The sequence below is a fragment of the Thunnus thynnus genome, chromosome 13 (assembly GCF_963924715.1).
Source record: "Thunnus thynnus chromosome 13, fThuThy2.1, whole genome shotgun sequence".
In the NCBI taxonomy this organism is placed as follows: Eukaryota; Metazoa; Chordata; class Actinopteri; order Scombriformes; family Scombridae; genus Thunnus; species Thunnus thynnus.
This window is the reverse complement of record NC_089529.1, coordinates 29,210,786-29,230,350: the sequence shown is the minus strand read 5'-3', so window position 1 is coordinate 29,230,350 and position 19,565 is coordinate 29,210,786. Positions and strand designations below refer to the sequence as shown.

Genomic DNA, 19,565 nt, shown 5'->3' with positions numbered 1-19,565 from the left:
TGCCGTCTTTCAGGCCTTTATGGTAGTTCTGCTATCGTTCCCAATCTCTCAGCTCTTTAAAAACAACATAAAAAAAATTGCTGATGCACACAGTATTCCTTTTAAAAAATCAGCTGTAAGTCAGCCTTTTCCCCCAATCTCAACACTGCAGACAAACCACTGCCAAACATGCAGGCAGACAGTTAGGCGAGCGGTAAGCTGCTGGTTTTCTTACCAAATTCTTGAGTATTGATGGAAAATGTTCCCTCAGTAATTCGCCTGCCTCAGCAGCTACTGGTCTGGCAAGGTAACTTAACTTCCCATCTGGCAAGTTCATTATTAGTCATGAGCATGAAGGGATGGTGTGGTCAAGGACATGTGCAACAGAAGTGACTTTGTAGACGTCAGAAAGCTCTCGATGAGGGGCATGAACTCAAATAAAATGTGCACTTGTGCTAATATTTCATGTTTCTGCTGCACTTTGACTCTCACTGAAGGGGAAAAAGGCTGTTTTGCTCTTTTTCTTTTGACATCAAAGTTTCAGTCTCAGTGCCGACAGTGGAGTACAGAATACAGTATTTGAATGCAATATCTTTTATTTTCTAAGAGGAATTGTTTTCAGCCTAATGTAAGACACATGAGGACAACAGCTCCTGCAGATGATGAAATTATCTTGGACTTTTAGGATACTTGTTTAAGCATTTGGGCAACATCTGCTTTCAGTGTAAGATAATATAAACCTCTCTCTCGGTCTCTTTGTCTCTCTTTTGAAGCAGCTCTCTCTGTATATCTCTCTGTTGGATAAAAGCATGTGTATCCAACTGGTTGATTCAGTCTGAGATGATGTGACCGCTGCTTAACCTCTCTCTCTCTCTGTCTCCTTGTACTGTATGTTCATTTGTTTGCTTTTATGGGAAGGAAAAGGATGGAAATGAATGTTTTTGAAATGTACTGTATATGTTTTGGCTACAATAGATTTCAAATATTTCTGACTTTGACTTTTATAGAAATGCAGTCTGAAACAGTACAGAGTAGAGAGAATCAAGTACCAAAAGCTGGCATCAAATGTCTGGTCAGATTCATAATCTTGTTTACTTATTCTTTGATATCATAGTTCCTTATTTAAAGGGACATATTCTGCACATTTCCAGCTCTATATTTATATTCTCTACTGGAATATCTTTGCATGATTCCCAGTTATAAACTCCTTATTTATCTTATACTGGCCTTTTTTACAGCCCCTCAGTTCAGCCTCTGTCTGAAACAGGCTGTTTTAGCTCCTGTCTCTTTAAGGCCCCGCCTCCCGATGAGCCCGCTCTGTTCTGATTGGTCAGCTCTTTACTTGAAATGTGAACTTCTCAAATACATCCATACATGTTGGATCCAAAATATGAGAGTAGACAATGTTCACAACACATGGAAAAAACCTTAGAAATAACCTGTTTGTGGGCATGCACGAACGATCTGACGTCACAGGAAGTAGCAGTAACGTTTAGAGCCTTTGGAACTTTAACCATCTTTAACATCCAACAACAGTATATAAATGTCAACAGTATATAAATCACAAAAAGCATGATATGTCCCCTTTAAAGCATATATATTTTATATTTTGTTAAATGATGAAAGAGAAATTATATTTCTCAATGTAATCAAAGTAAAATTAAAGTAATTTTGTTATCTGCACCAAACTTCAGACATCATATTGGCACTGATATAGAGTTTATCTTATTACTGTATGTACTGGACTTCAGTAATGATCACATCTGAGGTTATCTATAAATTGTAGAATATGAACCATGAAGAATGAGACTAAAAATGTCCTTTAAAGCCCAAAAACAGGTTAAAATTGCCCCCTCGATGTGTAGTGTAATGATTGATATTGTTTTAGCTGGATTATTGCCACTCAGTCTTTCCTTCAGTGTACATTACTGCTTGGAATGTATGTGGTTTGGGTTATTTTTCTTTTTTAAGGAGGCTACTTGATGAATTCTCTGTATTTGTCTTTCCTACCTTGAACTGTAAATAACTGTAACATCATCATGTTAATGCTCAGCCTCCCCTCCTTCTCTGTCCTCACCACACACCAGTGCAGTGATGTTATACTCGAGGGAAAGCATTACCGGAGACGTCTTCTTCCTCCCCTCATTATAATTTAATGCAGGCTCAGACAGATGCAGACTCATGTTCGAGCCATCCTTTTGTCCTTCCTCTTTATTTCGTCCCATCTGACTCGCTGAAGAGAAATACTCCTCTCTCTGCTGTTTTTGGCAAATTCTTCCACATTTTCCTCTGTTCCTTCCTACCTTTTTTAACCTATTTTGTCCTTCCACAGTTTGCGTCTCTTCTTATGACTATCAGAGGATAAAATTCCTGTAAATGTTAGCTGACTTGCACAGCAAATATGTTAACTTTATGAATGTTTACATTCAATCGTGCTTCATGTTAGCATGCCAAAGTTGGGCATATTAGGACAAATTATTTGTATTATAGAAGTGTAGTCAGCTGCAGTGCATCTAACCATGAATATACTGTGCTAAACACAGCCATGTAAACAGCTTTAATGTAAACGATCTCACCGTTAACACTTGAATCTGTATGGAACAGCTCATAATTACATGTAGCCATCATTATATCATTATGGTTAACTTATTTTTAAGTGGTAGCATATCCCTCATGAGCTAGCTAAGCTTCACAGCTACCAGTGGCATTTACTTACTGTGAGATACTTTTGGTGGAGTCACATACTGTTACATGCTGTGTTATGCTAACATTCTGTAGTTAGCATATATCTCAGATCACAGATGAGGCTGAAAGAGACTGAGATGTCCTTAAAATGGCCACCATACAGAGGAGAAAAACCTTAAAGCAGACATATTATGCTGTTATTTTTATACTGTTAATGATGTTGGATGTTAAACATTATCAAAGTTCCAAAACTTGAGGTGAACATATGTAAAAATGCTCCTTGTGAGTCAAAAGCCAGGGCTTCAGCCTGATGTGAATGCTTCATTTGCTATGTTTTTTCAGCCTTTTTTCTACCATACCCATAAACAGCTGTCCATTCTGTAGCCTTTGTTGCTAGGGTTGTTGCTTAAGTTTCTCCATGTGTTGTTTGCATTGTTCACTCTTTTATTTCGGATCAGATTTCGGCTCCAACATCTACAGAAGTTTATATTTCATGTAAAGAACGAGAGAAAGTAGTGAAATTCTGCTGCTATAATTTGTTGACAGAATGGCTGGAAGTCGGCAATGATGGAGTTTCCTAAAGCTGACCAATCAGAACAGAGTGGGTTCATTGGGAGGCGGGCCTTAAAGAGACAGGAGCTAAAACGGCCTGTTTCAGACAGAGGCTGAACTGAGGGGCTGCATAAAGGACCAGTAGAAGATAAATAAGGAGTTTTTAACTGGAAATCATGCAAAGATATTCCAGTAGAGCCCCAGAATATAAATATACACCTGGAAATGTGCAGAATATATCACCTTTAAATTTAGGAAACAACATGGCCTTTCCTGTGGCGTCACCCTCAGGACAAACTTTACATGTTTTTTGTGCCTAGATAGATAAATAAGAGCTCAGTTGTCTTCTCAGTTGTTCGTTTCTGGTGTGTAATGAGCATTACAGCCTCATGGTGGCGTTTGCATGGCCCAGATTCTTCGTCTTGTCTCCATTTCTGCCTTTCACACAACTCACGCTCGTGTCTTACTCATCACATCATTGAGCAGATTTCTGCATTCCCAGACCGACAGGAACAGGAGTCATGGCTGTTTCTCTGAAACATTACACATAATTCTCCTTCTCATATCTGTCTGCTTCATTTCTTTCGCATTAAGTCACCATGTAGGTTTCTTCCTCAATAAATCACGTTATCCGACCGCAGGAATAGCAGTCATAGCCAGCATACTTAATCATCCCCCACAGTCCTCTCTGTCCTCTCCCACAATGCTCTCTGTCTTCACAGCTCGTTGTCTCTATTTACAGTCTCTCTGCTCTGTGTTTCTCTCTAACCACACATATTTTTCTTTTTCCTCTGACCATTAAAAACCCAAGAGGAATCCATAACTCTCTAACCCCCGAGGATAAATACTGGATTTTTGTTGGGGAACAAAGCGTGCTTGGCTTTTGAAATTGGACAAATAAGAGAAAAAAGCAGCATTTCTCCCTTGTTCACTCAATTAATGTCTCTTTGGCACCAGTAGTCTCATAGTCGACTGCTGACTTGACTTTGTCTGCTTTTTTTTTTTCCCCTCTAAATGAGTCTCGGCAGTCGGCTCCTCTCTTGTGTTTCGTCTTCACTAAATCAGTAAGGAGGGTGACAGCAGCTCAGAGCAGCAGAGAGCTTTTTATGGCAGGATTCATAACATCAGCCGTCTGGTGACGCGTGTCAGAGAGGTCTGAAAGTAGCGAAGACGTTTTCCAGTGAAAACCACCAGCCTGAGTGGATTTGAACCATTAATCGGAGCAGCATTATCGCCATTTTCTTCTCTACCGAGACTCATTTTACTGTACATATTTCTCTAATCTCTGCAAACTAGACCAATTTTGATATGGTTGTCACGGCAACTGATGCAGTTCTTCCGCACATTGAGCTTCAGAATGTAAAACTGATTTAATAAACACAAATTACTAGACGAGTCACCAGATTTGGCTGAATATTTGACTAATTTGTCATGTGCTTCTTCTTTAGTTTTTCTAAATACTACAACATTTTGTTCAGATTTTTTTTCTTCAACACATCTTACCTGTGATTATGAGATATATTATTCATGGCTTCTGCACAGTTACACTACAGAGCAGCCACCACAAAAACAGGTCAAGTCTCATGTTTTAATCACGTTTAAACGCCTTTATTCTTCCTTTTTTTAAAATCTAAAAACACCAGATTTACATACAATCGCAGAAATTAAAACTGGATGAATATGTTCACAGTTTTTCAAGTGTCTTAAACCAACAGTGAGGTGTCCATAGAAACACTGAAAGTTTTCCTCACTGTGCTTTCAATGTAAGTGATGGAGGCCAAAATCCACAGTGTGTCCACATAGTCATTTAAAAGTTAATGTGAAGCTTATATGAGGCTTCAGCAGTCTGAGTTAGTCATATCAAGTGGATACACATTTACAGTCTTTTTAGCATCAAATTCCCTCTTTGTGTTTCCTCGGACAGTGTTTCCCTGTTGAGCTGCGGTGGAAGTGAAGTAACAAAAAGAGGGACTTTGGCACTAAAAAGACTGTAATGTTGAAAGATATCTAAACATAGCACAAAAAGTAAGGAAATATGTGTTTGGTAGATTATTTCTTTGTTGTAACAATGGTTCTTGGCAATATATCTTATACTGTTGGTTTGGTTTATTTCCCAAATCAGAGAAGATTTGGCAAATTATTCATGGGCGCAACCCACATACTCAGCTCTGCCGCTCATCCTACAAATGCCTGTTCCTTACAAATGGGGCACTATTTAAAAGGGAAATAAACAACTTTCCAGTTGTAAAAGATGTATTGCCAAGAAGCATTGTTACAACAAAGAAATAATCTACCAAACACATATTTCCTTACTTTTGTGCTATGTTTACTTGATTTGACTCATTTGGACGCTGAAGCTTCATATTAGCTTCAGATAAACTTTAAATACATTTTTGCACAGAAGGAGGACTGTGGATTTTGTCCCCCATCACTTCAATATTTCAGCATTCATTTAACATAAAAAGCTAACGAATAACATCAGAGCAGCGAACACAGTCGCTCCGCCCTTTGTTTCCGTCTCCTTCCTTTCTGCTTCCGTTACAGTTTAATTTGAGACGAGACTCACTTTGTTTAAGTTTATGGTCGACGATACTGTTAATTATTCTGCTTTGCTCTGTTTAGCATGACGCACCTGAAAGACGTGCACTGATTCGACTGACTGAATGAGATTCCACTTGGGGGCTTCTTCCCTCATAATCTGAACCATCAATGTGTAGAGCAGCGCCATGGCAACCCAACCCCCAATATAACTTATAGCCTACATGTATATAGAAGCTTATCTGTTTTAACAATTTCATATTATATTATATTATATTATGCTATATCAGTATTGAGTTAAATAATATAAACTCGTTCTCAGTCTGTCAGAAAACAATTAAATATGTTAATTGTATTTCTTTCATACTTTTCAGTTAAAATGAGCTTATATTTAAGATGTACAAGGAAAAACAAACCAAAAAAATGTTGCAGGAATTTTATTTATCATTTAGGCACTTGTGTGGAAAATATTCAAATTATACCAAATCTCAAACACTACAATCAAAACATGCCTGACTGCATCAGGCAGCATCAGCAGCGGCGCCATCTGGAGTCCGTGTGGAGCTTCACACAGCAGCATGAGCTGTGCTGAAAGCTGTGTGAAATTTATCTGCACCAGAATAAAGCAAAAGTTGCATCCAGTCATGTGGAAAATAATTAAATTCTTGAGCTAAAACTTGCAGTTATTGCATGTCGTATAATCCCATCCCTAGCAAACCCTGATTGATTAGATTTAGTTGATGTTGCAGTACATTTTACAGTACAGTTTGTTTTTTTTTGATCATGAAATATGAAACCACAGTGTATCCTGAGACTCCTGCTGTTTACTGTATGAGGAGGCCTCAGCAGACAGAGTTCAGCACATCAGGGCAGCAGATCCCTTTGAAGCTGTGAAGTGAGTCCAGCTAGATCATCCCAACACACACACTTGCGCACACACACACACACGGGTGAGTGGTGAGTGTGTGTTGCCCTTCAGCTCTCCTTCACCCTCCTCCGTTTCTGCCACAACTATCTTAACATCGTCGCTCCCCTCGGGTCACAAACTGCTGTTGCCGAGATAATAATGGGGGGGGGGGAGTGCTGCCCGGTTGCCATGGCAACACTCCCCATAGGGTGTGTGTGGGGTAGTTTATCTTGGCAAAGCCGATGACATGGACTGCTGGTCCTTCATATGTACGGTGGTGGGGGGGGGGGCTGGACAAAATAACAGAAACAGCAGAAATGGGAAAAAATCTGAAGCAGCTTTTGAAATGATGAAACCTTTTCTTTCTCGCTCGTGTTTATGTGTCTGTCGCTACACATAAATATGAAGATGATGTGAAGGTGATGAGTTCTTGTCAGACCAGACTACTTTTTGTTTTCTGCTAGTTTATAGCTGTCGGTTTTGTGCTTCTGACTCCAGGTTGGACGTCTTTTTGCTTTTCAAACAAGACATTTGTGAGGGGAAGTTCTGTTATAAAACACAGATTCATTCAGTCTAAGGATAGCAGATGTTGTATGCTGATTGTAAAGCCACCCTGAAGCAAATTTTAAGTTTACCTTGTTCTGTGTTTATTGAGATTATGTAACAGAGGTTATGTAACAAGCCTCCCTGTTCTGGTAAGTTAGATTCAACATGCTGCCTTACTGTAGTTCCCTTCTTCATGACTTTGTTTATTTATTTTCTGTCATATGTCGTCAGTATTTTAAAATCTGTCTCTGGTAGTTGCCTCTTTCTTCTGAGATTTTAAATCAGTACTCATCAGCTTTCAGCTTAAAATAACTCCCTCCTCCTGATGAGACTCCTGTTGTGTTGAAGACAGAGATGAAAAGATCCAGTCTGCTTCGTGTGTGTGTTTGTGTGCTGCATCAGTGGTGGAAGAAGAACTGAGCCCTTAGTGAAACTAGTTAAACTAGACCCGACTTAAAGTACAAAAACACTCCCTTACAAGTAAAATCTTGCATTAAAATTCTTACTTAAGTAAAGTGAAAATAGATACTGTACCTGCAAAATGATCTAAATTAATTACAAATATAAAACGACTAAAAATTTGTTTTACTCGTAAAATCTAGATTTGAAAAGTAACGAGGGCAGCAACTAACGATCGTTTTCATTACTGGTGAACCTGCTGAATTTTTTCTCAATTGATCAATTAATTGTTTTGCCTATGAAATGTCAATAAATAGAAAAAAAATGTTATAATTTCCTAGAGTTAAAAGTTGATGCCTTCAAATGTCCAGTTTTGTCTGAGGAACAGTCCAAAACCCAAAAATATTCAGTTTATTGTCATGTATGACAAAGAAAAACATTAAATCTTCACATTTGAGAGGCTGAAACCAACAAATTTCTGGTAATTTCGCTTTAAAAAAGAGACGAAACGATAATTAACTTATTAAAATAGTCGCCAGTTCATTTTCTGTCTATTAATGAATCATTGCAGCTCTACAGGTAAGCATAAAAATACTCAAATAAAGTACAAATGTCTCAAAACTGAGGAGGAGAAATAGTGAAAAGTATAAAATAATAGTTTTAAATGTTGAGATCTATTTGAAGTTTGTGTGTATAATTGAGTCATTTAAGCTGAGATGAGTTAACTCTTTAGGTAAATTAGCATCTCTGCTAACTCTGATCACACAGCTGCTGAGAAACCTGAATAAGGATAATCAAATTATCAGTGATGTGAATGACCAGGTTAGTACAGTTAGTATACACACACACACACACATACACACACATAAAGCCTCCCACTGTACAGTAAAGAGCAGATTAGAGAAGAAATCTGTTGTGCCGCCCCCAGTTAAAAGCACTACAGCGATTCTTCTGCACATCAAAGGCAGCGTGGGTGCACACACACACACACACACACACACACACACGACTAAACATAGTGTATATACAGTACTGTATATGTCCCATAGGTGCTTATTTGTCACTGGGGTTGCCAAGGAAAGAAACAAGACTCTATTGTGTCTAATGCTGATTGAAAGCTTTACATTGTATTTGTATCAGAAAATACGACAGTAGCCGCTAACGCTACTTCCATAAGCCGCTAGCATGGCTGTAGGTGAGACGTTTTTTTGATTTTTGTTTTGAATCAAATAGCAGATTTTTTTGGTTTTTCAATTACAAATGAATTACGAATTATCCGATGATACCTGGACCTCATTGGCTACGTTTCCATCCAAATGTAGCGCAAACTTACCTCAGATTTCCAGAAAATCTATCTTAAAATTAGGTTAGTTGGTTCATTCATTAAACCGCTGCAGAAGAAGAGCACACAATGTGATGATGTCATTAAAAGAGCGGCAGTCAAAGCTCAAATGATGGAAAACGTGATGGAAATATGACGTTTTTCCGTTCAGATGTTTTTGTCTGTGTCTCTTCTCTTCACTGAACGTTTAAGTTACGTGCTTCATGTACGTCACGATTTCTTCAGAGACTTTTCCTCCCAAAAAAAACAACAGAACAAGTTGTAACTTAAGAGTTAGTTTGAGTGACAGATGCCATCTAGTGGCCGTTAGAGGAACTTAACAGTGGACTTTACCACAGGAGACGCTGTTCATTTCCTGTTTCCGACGGTGAGTCGGGACAGTTTTTTAAAAACTGCGTAACTACGATCGTCCCCGAACCTTAACCGCGTGGTTATTATTGCGGCCGTGACATTAAGGAAGTCGTAACTTTAACCAACACCACATGTGTCTCTAACCTTAACAAAGTGATCATTTTAACCCAAACCATCATCTTTCCCTAAACCTAACCAGACCTTAACCGCAGTGTCGTCACATCATAAAACATTTAACAGTGATGTGTGACGGTTTTTAAAACACAGACAGATGACGTCGTCCTGCTGATTACTGCTGATAGAGGCGCCAGATTAGACAACGCTGTTATGTGTCGTTCGGGAGTCACATGATCAAACAATGTATTTGGTTGTCATTTATTCTGTTCCATTACACTTTGTCACATTCTGATTTTATCAAACTAAAAATGTTTTTTTGCATTAATTTTGGTGTTTCTGGCATTTCCAGTCAGATTTTTTTAATGCGCAAATTGAAAATGTGAATAAAAACAGATGGATAGAAGTGTGTCTAATGATAATTTCTGCACACTTCCACACTTCTGATGAGTTCATTAATTGAGTCCTCTTCAATCCCTCGTTATTGCTCTATTTGTTCGTGCTTCCTCTTCTGTCCCCTTTTCCCCCTTTTAACCTCGCTCATATTCTACGTTCTCTTTCTCTCTTATACCCCCCCCTCTCTCTGTTCCCCTCTTCCTCCCTCTCTTCCTCCTCTCTGATGCTCAGCTGGGCTCACACACTCACAGAGCTGTTTCTAGGTCATGAGGGCTTTATATGAATAATAAACAGCTGTCTGCTTTAAAGAGAATTATTTATAGAGCCTCGAGTGAGCGAGTGAGTGCTCTCTCTATCTTCCAATCTTAAATGCTTCCTCTTTTTCTTTCTCCCATCAATTTTATATCCTGTTGTCGTTTTTCTTAATCTCTCATCTTTTTTTATTTCTTGTCCTTTGCTCTCTTTGTCTTCTCGTGTGTAATCCCTGCATCACCGAGTCTCTTTCTGCCTCCAGGAATTCGCTTTTGCATTTGTTTGTAGTAATGCTGATGCTGCTATCATTACTGTCACTACAATAGTAGTAGCGGTAGTACTATTAGCAGTCACTGTTGTCAACATGGACCTACATATTTATCAGTGTGTGATGTTCTCCTCAGACTGGGCGATCTAGTAACGTGACGTCTTTCTCAATCTTCTGTTTTGCTTGTTTTCTTGTGGACTTAAGTCAAAATGTCTGAAACGATTCTTGCTCTGCTTCTTTTATCGAGGACACTTTGGTAGCTGACTTGTATGTGTGGACTATTGGGAGTAGACAGATATCCCAGCATGCATTTCGCATCAACCAGTGGTGACAGACCACACCTCTTAAAGTTTTTGTGGAAGTCCTCCAAATTGAATTTTTTTTTTTGTGAACAATTATTTAGTAAGTCTAAAACAATACCAAAAAAATACCAGAAAAAAAAAAAAATACCAAAAAAATACCAAAAAAATACCAAAAAATGCCCAAAAAACCCCCAAAAAACAAACAAACAACAAAAAAAAACCCCTATAATAATAATAGCCATTGCTGAAATGCATTCTGGGATAAAAGAGAGAAGTAACAGGAGCACTGCTGATGTCCATCAAACCAATGGTGCTCATGGAAAGGAATGATATTTAAAAAGAGCAGAAGAAAAAAAAGAAAATTGAAATAAAAGCCTTTTATTTTTCAAACCTACCTTGAGTGCCTGGACCTGGATTTTTTTTATGCCATTTTTTTGGTCATAATCCTTTTGCTCTTTTTGCATTCTGGGATATTTGGCTATCCAATGTCCACATGAGTCAGCTCAGGGATGAGTCCGGTTATTTTGGACTGAACTTGGCCAGATGCAGACTTTGAATTAGAAGCAGTCGTCGGGTTTCACAAGATTACAAGTAGAGACAAGAATCCAGACTGAGAAAAGCCTGATATTGACATTTGGTGACTCAGTAGGTCAAAGGTCGGATCGATTCCGTTCAGGCTCGATCGCTTTTCCTTGGTTTCCAATTTTATATCTTGACTCTTAGCATCTGTATTTGAGCAACCAGAGTTTTTGACTTGCCTTTAATCCCTTTAATCTTTAATCTGAGATTATTGAAATGGAGCAACTTTTCACAACCTGACAGTGAAAGCAATAAATCCAGCGTTAATTAAATTTCAACATTAGGTATCAAATTTCAGTTGCTTATATAATTCAGATTATTATTATTTAATGATTTGCTTCCATATGTAAACATGTATTAGATTATTTCTAAAATAATAACTAAAGTACAACCATTTATATTGATTATATGTCATAGTTTTACACTACAATAAAAATGAATAGTCAGTTGCCAGTTTATTAGGCACATATAGATCAAACTAATGCAGTATAATACAGCAGCCCTGCAATAAATGAAGGTTATAATATTTTAATTTAATCAGTTTTAGAGAGTTATTAGGGGCTTTTTCACTGTGTGGGGTTATATTGTGAGGTGTTTCTAATATTTTAATCTACATTTAAAGTATGATATTAGATTTATTTAAGTATACAAGCCTACAGTTATGTTGGAGTGTTTTCACCGGAGCCCAGATGAGCGTAATGTTTCATCCTGTTCTTGTTAGTTTGAACTTTTGGCATCAAGTTCAAATTCCCAAGAGCACGAGTTCAAAGTTGGCATACTGAGGAAAGCCTAATGATAGCGACTGACAACCTGTGTTATAGCTGCAATGTATTCTGGGTTGTTTTTTCTTGCTGCTCCTGTTAGTCAAAATCTCTTCTGTCTGGAAGCCAAAGAGAAAGAAGAAGAAGAGTTGAATGAATGGCACTGACTGGAGAAGGGGGGATTTTGGTGACGTTAAGAGCAGATAAAAACAGTCTGGTATGAAGAGAGAGAGAAAGAGAGAAAAAAAAAAAGGTTTTGGAAGCGGAGAGTGACTCTGCAGAAACCGACAGGATGGAGGGAGGGAGGGAGGGAGGGAGGGAGGGAGGGAGGGGTGGTGAGGTCAGCAGAAAGTCAGACGGAGGCCAGACTAAAGCTTCAGGCTGAAATAGCATGAGGTCATCTGGACCGAGTCTGACTGGTAATCCCCGCCACACACACACACACACACACACACACACACACACACACACACACACACACACACACACACAGACGTCGACAGAGGTTCATTTGATTACCCAGGAAACAAATTATACATATTTAATAAATGTTAGCTAATATAGTAATGTTTCCTTTAATGAAATAGTTGAACAAGTGCAGATCTGGAGGTGTCTTATGAGTTCAAGACACTGTCCAACCAGCATCCAGAGCCCAAAAATGTCTAAAAAAGAGACTTTCCTCCCAAGAAAAACAACTGCACCATGACTTTAGCTTACAGATGTTGCACTCCACATTATTGTTGTTTATTCTTTGCTACATGTGAACTGTGAGACGCTGTTTTAGCGTGAAATGCAACAGCTGCAGGAAGGTTTAGACATTTATTTACTGTAGTAACAGTATTTCAAGGTTCGGTATTTATGATGCCATGGAGAAGTTGTTTCAGTGATTATTTCTCTGTGAATGTGGGTTGAATATAGCACAGAAATGTCAAGTCCTCATATCTAACTGATAAATGTGCCTCCTTTCAATGCACTCAATGCAACAATTGTTATATGTTTTCATTATCTTTTAAAAGTAACACAAAGATACACCGGTTGTATTTTTTATTTTTTTCAGATGTTGCTGCCTGCAGTCGTTTTGAAAGCTTTTTATTCCACATTGTTTGGTAGAACATGTAGTTGGGCAACTGATTGCTGCTTTTATCCCAAACATTTCTTTGAGTCAAGTAACTGTGCAGATTATGGGTTTATGTAACTTTTATAAGTGCTCTCACTGAAGTTATGACTGACGATTTCTTCTCTGCAGTAGGGAGGTAGGCTCTAAAGGTGTTTTCAAATCTGTATAATTTGAGTCAATTTGGCGGTTAAATGTGACTCCGGCTGGTTTTCCTCCTTGGTACGATCTGTTTGGGCAGATCTGAACACAGTGACCTGAACAACCAACTACATTGTCCTCTTGATATTTGGGCAGATAGGAGCTTATTCAGGTCCTTCTTCCTGTGTTTCCATTCTCGCTCTCGTCCCAGACACATCTGCTTTGTTTGGTTTGTTTTTTTCTGTGTTAAAAGAAACCAACTCATTCAATGATTCAGACCAAAACAAATGAAGTTTTTGTTTAAGTTATGATCAAAACACTGACATATCATCAGCTTTTAGGTTGATATGTTGATCTTGTTAGCAAACAGTTGCTGTATTCCACATCCAGCAGTTACGGAGCAACATTATCATTCATTTGGTGAATGTAAGTCCAGTATTCACTCTCTTTTAGCTCTGTTTTTTCTCTCTACCAACTCCTGACGGAAGTATCTGGCTCTTGAGCTGCTAAATGCTCCACTATGTTCACCAGCTAGTCTACAGCTAACTGTGTCTGTTTGCTGTTTGGTGCTGAGCATGTAGAGCGGCCCAAAACGACTCTATGAGAGCGCTGAGAGTGAACCGAAACAGTGAAGTTGCAGCTGAACAGATAAACAATGAGCTGAAACTCACTATAAAGGTCCATAAAGTTGAGGGGAGCTGCAGAGTGTCTGATAATTCTCTGTAGGTTCATCACTACGAGCCACAACCAACACATGACAGCTCAGACTGTGGATTATAGCTGCTGTAGCCTCTTAACATCCACCTTTTTTTTGGAATTTTCGCCTATTTGGCATAACCAAATGCAAAAGCTTGTAACAGAAGAACCGTGAGGTTATGTATTAGGCTTCATTTGAAAGGTAACATCTTCTAGTTTCTGGAGATGTGCTTGTTTAGCATGTGGCTAAAACACAACTGAAACTACATCAGTTCAAATATGGCTCAAAAAAGTGTTTTTTTGATCCTCGTCTATAATGAGTCATGTTTGAATTACAATAACTACGACATACTTTATGCTAGAACTGTGCAAATCACCACATATCTTCTACATCTTGTCAATCACATCTGTACAAAATTCCAGACCTGTAGACCTGACCTTATTGGATCTAGGGAGTTTGTAGTTTGTGGTTTCACTGGTGTCCCTGAACCTCTCCAAAATGTCTCCAAGTAGCCATATTGTGTCAGTTGCTTTTATTCATTACTGCCTTATGCTAAGCCACTTACAACTTGCTTAAGCGGGTTGCCGGCGACCTGGTGGACGTTAAGAGGTTAAGAAATATAGTGGTTAAAAATAGCGTTGAAGTCAGACACAATGTACGGATACCAACTTCCTCTCCGAGACGTTCTCAGGAGACGTCGATTCGAGCCGTTTAAACAAAAACCCAAAGCTTGAGTCGATCTGCTGAACCGTCTGGTAAGACAGAGACGTTACATTCATACATGTGCGTGTCATCACTGGAGCTTTAGTGCTGATTAAGAGTTTGGTGAAGAGTTTTACGTGGCAGTTTTTTCAATAATAATAATAACAATAATCTTCAATAATCTACAATGTGCTGCTCTCCAGTTTATAATCTCCAGTTTAAACCCTTGATAGATTAAAGGGTAATTTCTCTAAGCTCAATCCCAGCGTGCATTTAATATGTAGAAAAATCCATTTTGATCGCCGCCTCGGTCCTGTTGGTTATCAGTTCTTACAGCTTCTCCTGATTGGACGGAGAGTCAGACACCACGAATACCTTTTTATTCATCCAGGGTCCCATCAGACAAGTCCTCTCATGTAATTTACTTGAGTATTTCCACTTTACGCTACTTTATACTTCTACTGAACTACATTTTAGAGGGAAATGTACTTTTTACAGATTACTGTTATACATGCAAATCATATGATCAGTTTATAAAATACAAGGTATTGCTATTTTTACTTGAAGAATATCCCTGTATTTGTCTTATTGTCAACAAATTTCATGTTTGGATCCAAACCAACAATGAATTGATCTACTAACAAGTATTGTGTGTGTATCTAAAGCCTGATATATCTTATTCCTCTGTGCCGTAGACCTCCGTTGTCATCCAAAAACTATTAAAAACATGTCAGTGAGCTACATTGCTACAGTGGGTGACATATTCCTTCATCATGAAGAGTTTGGTCACGTTAGTTTGTTTAGAAACGGCTCCAAAGACTAATAACAGTGATTTTCAGTCTCTGGAGAGTAGTTCTGTGTAAGGCAGACGCCACTGAGCATGTGCAGGAACTTAGTTATGTTTACAGCTTCACTAGCTTGTTGTTCTATATTTCACAACCTCTTGGTTTTCAGTAAACCTTCAGTATAAAGTTATGATATTTTTTCCTATATATGAACAAATCTTTGATAAGTAGGAAAAAGTCGGCACACTAGATAGTAGCTCCCAAAAATGTACTGGACTGAAAAGGGTCTTAATCAGGCAAACACAACAAAGAACAAATTAGTTTCATCATGCTGACGTTGTTAATCAAGATCGAATCATTATCAGTGCGTGAAAGAATCAAACCAACAGTCCCATAAAAATACTGTATGTCCAAAAAATATCTTCATAATTGTCATGAGAAAGATCCAAGCATAACATGGCAAGATTATACAAGATTTAATGGACTAGATAGACTTTAATTAAAATTCGATAAAGAAAATATTGATTTTGAAACCTATTTTTGGGAGCTATAATCCAGTCACACTCTTTTTCTTTCTCCCGTCTTCTCTAAATATAATATGGGATGTTCACGCAACTATCTCTTTGTTTAATAATTTCACTCCGACCTGCAGGTTTATTATAACTGCAGGGAGGTCAAACAGTTTTAATCCGGAGATGTCGGCTAAACTCTAATCTCTGTCACCGTCATTTAACCTGAGCTAAAGAGGTCAGAGAGGTGCGTGGGTGGGCATACAGTATAATTGATTTTATATAATGTAATGAGTATGTACTGTGTGTGCTTTCATATACCATGGGTGTGAGTGTAATTTCGTCTGCTGTGCTGCATAAAGATGTTAATGGTAGAGAAGGCGAGTTCAAACTGAAGAAAAACTGCTGTTACTGTGTTGTTACAGCATTTAGACCTGAAAGCGAAGACATTTTCTCTCACCCTCAGTACCTTTTTTTAAAAAATTGTGTTTATTAAGAAATTACATCCACATTTAACCTTCCAGAACAAAAAAACACGTAACATGGACTCCAACGTACAGAATCTGACAAATATAACACGTAAACTAAAACTAACAAGATACATATAAAAATACAAATACAAATACATCAAATTCATTTAAATTGTTTCTAAGTGTGTCTTAAAAGTTAAATTCATATGAAAATACCAAATTTTGGGCAATATATACATTAACATTTACTTTTTTGTCCGACTAACAGTCCAAAACTTGAAGATACTCCGTTTAGTATCACGTATGAGGAAGAAAAGCATCATACTGTCACATTTCAGAAGCTGCAACAAGCAAATATTTGCTGTTTTTGCTTAAATGACCTTAACAATCAGCTAATTGATCAATGATTGCAGCTCTATTGGAGACAACAGCTTCAGCTTCATTTTTTCTCTTTAGGAAAGCTTTCAGAGCTCATGTACTGCAGCACTGAACACACTTTGAGGTGTTTGTTGGTTTTATCAGACTGATTGTGGACAGTTTGATGGAAATACTGAATAATATTGTATTTTTATGTGATTTTTGCTGTCGAATGATGAAGGTCCTTGGTTTGTACAGGTTCTTAATTGATTAACCGATCCAGAAAGATAACTATATCATAATTTACATCATATACAGTATATGACATTTAAAGATTTTGCTCATATCTGGCAGCCAAAGGTGGAGTTGGTGTGAAAAAATGGGGAAAAGAAGACATGAGAAATGACTGTATGTTGCACATTTTGCTGAACGTTTGGGCTGCAACCAGTGCTTATTTTAGTGTTTTATAAATGTACCAATTATTTCCATGATTAATGTAATGTAATTTTGTCGGAAAATTATGAAAAATCCAAGAAAACATATACATATACAATATATGTTGTTTTCCCGACCAACAAAGATATTTAATGTACAGCAATATTAGACACAGAAGACCAGAGCATCATCACATTTTTTGGAGTTGCAGCTCAATTACTCAATTATTCGACTAATTGTTTCAGCAGTTTTGAAAGCTGGTACAGTAAAATGCTAATTGACAATATACTGAGTCTAAAGTCATCAGATTTTTGACTGGAATTTCATTCTAGTCTAGACCTCTGCTTCCAGACATCAGTATATCTGCTGATTCTGCCTTTATAGGCACATTGCACATGTTACTGTAACAGAGATGAATGTGAAATGACAAACACTTTCTCTTCTTTGTGTCTCTCTAACAGGGCCTTGTACACATATGAGGACGACAGCAATGATTTGACACTGGCAGCATCAGGAGGTAAGTTCATGCTTTTCTGTCAAACATGGCATCCTTCTTTTATGTTTTATGTTTTTAATGAACATGGCTGCTTATCGTCATTGTGTGTGGAGCTGGTTGTAATTTGCGGTCCTGCGGCTGACGAGCTCTGCAGGTTTCTGCTGCTGCCTTGGGGGGGAAAAATTATCATGTTCTTTGTCTCCTGATTGCTCCTGAGCCTACAGAAATCTGGACTCATTATTATTATAGTTAATGAAGCGCTGCATGATCATTACAGTTTAATGAGACTCTTCTGTATAAGATACACACATACACACACACACACACACACACACACAATATAATAACATCATCATGTTTTCTGTGTGTGAATGCGTGGATATACAAAAATGAACAATTATGCGAACAATTATACTTATGGACATAATCCCTATACAGTGGAAAGAACATAAAAGCACAATTTTGCTCCCATTTATCATGTATGTAACACATAATTTGTCTACATAATGTGATAACTGGCAAATATGGGTTTTGATCTTTTCTCAACTATTACTCTACTATTCTCTCTAAGAGCAGACATAGTGGAAGGAAATGAATTTGAGAGATTTATCGGAGCAGTTAAGAGTGTAGAAATGTAAGTAATGTATTTCTAAGATAATAGACAGAAATATAACCTATGTTTTGGCCACTAGGTTTCAGCAAAACAACACTATCAGAGCTTAGCTTAGCTTGTTGTGCTACATATCACAACCTCTTGACTTTGTATGGGTTGATATGTAGGACAACAAGCTAGCAAAGCACTGTAAACAGTACAAAGATGGTCGTAGCGAGGTGTAATGTCACTGTTTTGGTTTTACTGGAGCCTGTTTGAAGTCCAGAATTGCAGCTTTGGAGCCAGGACCATGGACCCAAGCTAACGCTAGCTTACTGGGAACACGAAGCGCTGCACACTTGGGCTAACGTTAGCTACTTTAGCTAAATTGTGCTAACTGGGCAGGTATCATAATCAAGTAAGATTAAATTTAGTGAAATATTGTGACAGTAGTCCGACTCAGTGTGACTAGTGAACTGGTGAACGGAATCTAGAGATTGAGACCATAATGACTCGTTGAAAGGAATTAGTATTTCTGGAGAGAAGTTGAGGCTTTTTTAATGGGAGTCAGTTGGAGCATCTAGCGGCCGTTGGTCATACTTTAAGGTGCTTCAGCCTCAAGTCGTGGTAGTTGCTCTTTGGTCAGAACTGAAGAAGCTTTTTCGATCTTCAAGAATCTACAAGTCCAGTTGATCTTGACTCATCGCTTTTGGATATCCTTGTAAATCGCTGTTATTAGTCTTTGGAGCCGTTTCTGAACAAACTAATGTGACCAAACTCCCCATGATGAAACTCTTCATCAGCAATGTGATTCACTGACGTGTTTTTAATAGTTTTTGGACAACAACAGAGGTCTACGGCACAGAGGAATAAGATATATCAGCCTTTGGATACACACACAATACTTGTTAGCTGATCAATCATTGTTGGTTTGGCTCCAAATATGAGATTTGTTGACAATAAGAAAAACATAGAAAATTGCCAGACTTACAGTATTCTTTAAAGGACAAGTCTGACAATTTTCTGTATTTTTCTCTTAGTCAATAAATCCGATAAAAGACAAAAACCAACAATTATTTCATCGTACTAAAAATTATTGTGTGTATATCTGAAGCCTGCCTGGCACCATAGAGCTCCATTGTTGTCCAAAAAATATGTAATATGTATTAATATGTATTGTTCCGCCACTGAAAATAGCCCCAACAAATGCACAATTTCCTCTTGTTTGATTAACATGCACTAAAAATGACAGCGGCTAGCTGTTTTAGTAAATTACTGTGCCTTTTAAAAAGAGAA

General features: G+C 38.0%; 1 protein-coding gene across 2 annotated transcripts in view; it reads left to right on the top strand.

The window, feature by feature from the left end:
* Positions 1-19,565, top strand: part of dbn1 (drebrin 1) — a 131,681-nt gene that overhangs the window by 79,920 nt on the left and 32,196 nt on the right. For both annotated transcript variants that reach the window (XM_067608902.1, XM_067608901.1), the window contains exon 2: positions 17,643-17,698. In XM_067608902.1, coding sequence (XP_067465003.1) covers positions 17,643-17,698 — 56 coding nt within the window. The remainder of the gene's footprint in view (positions 1-17,642; positions 17,699-19,565) is intronic.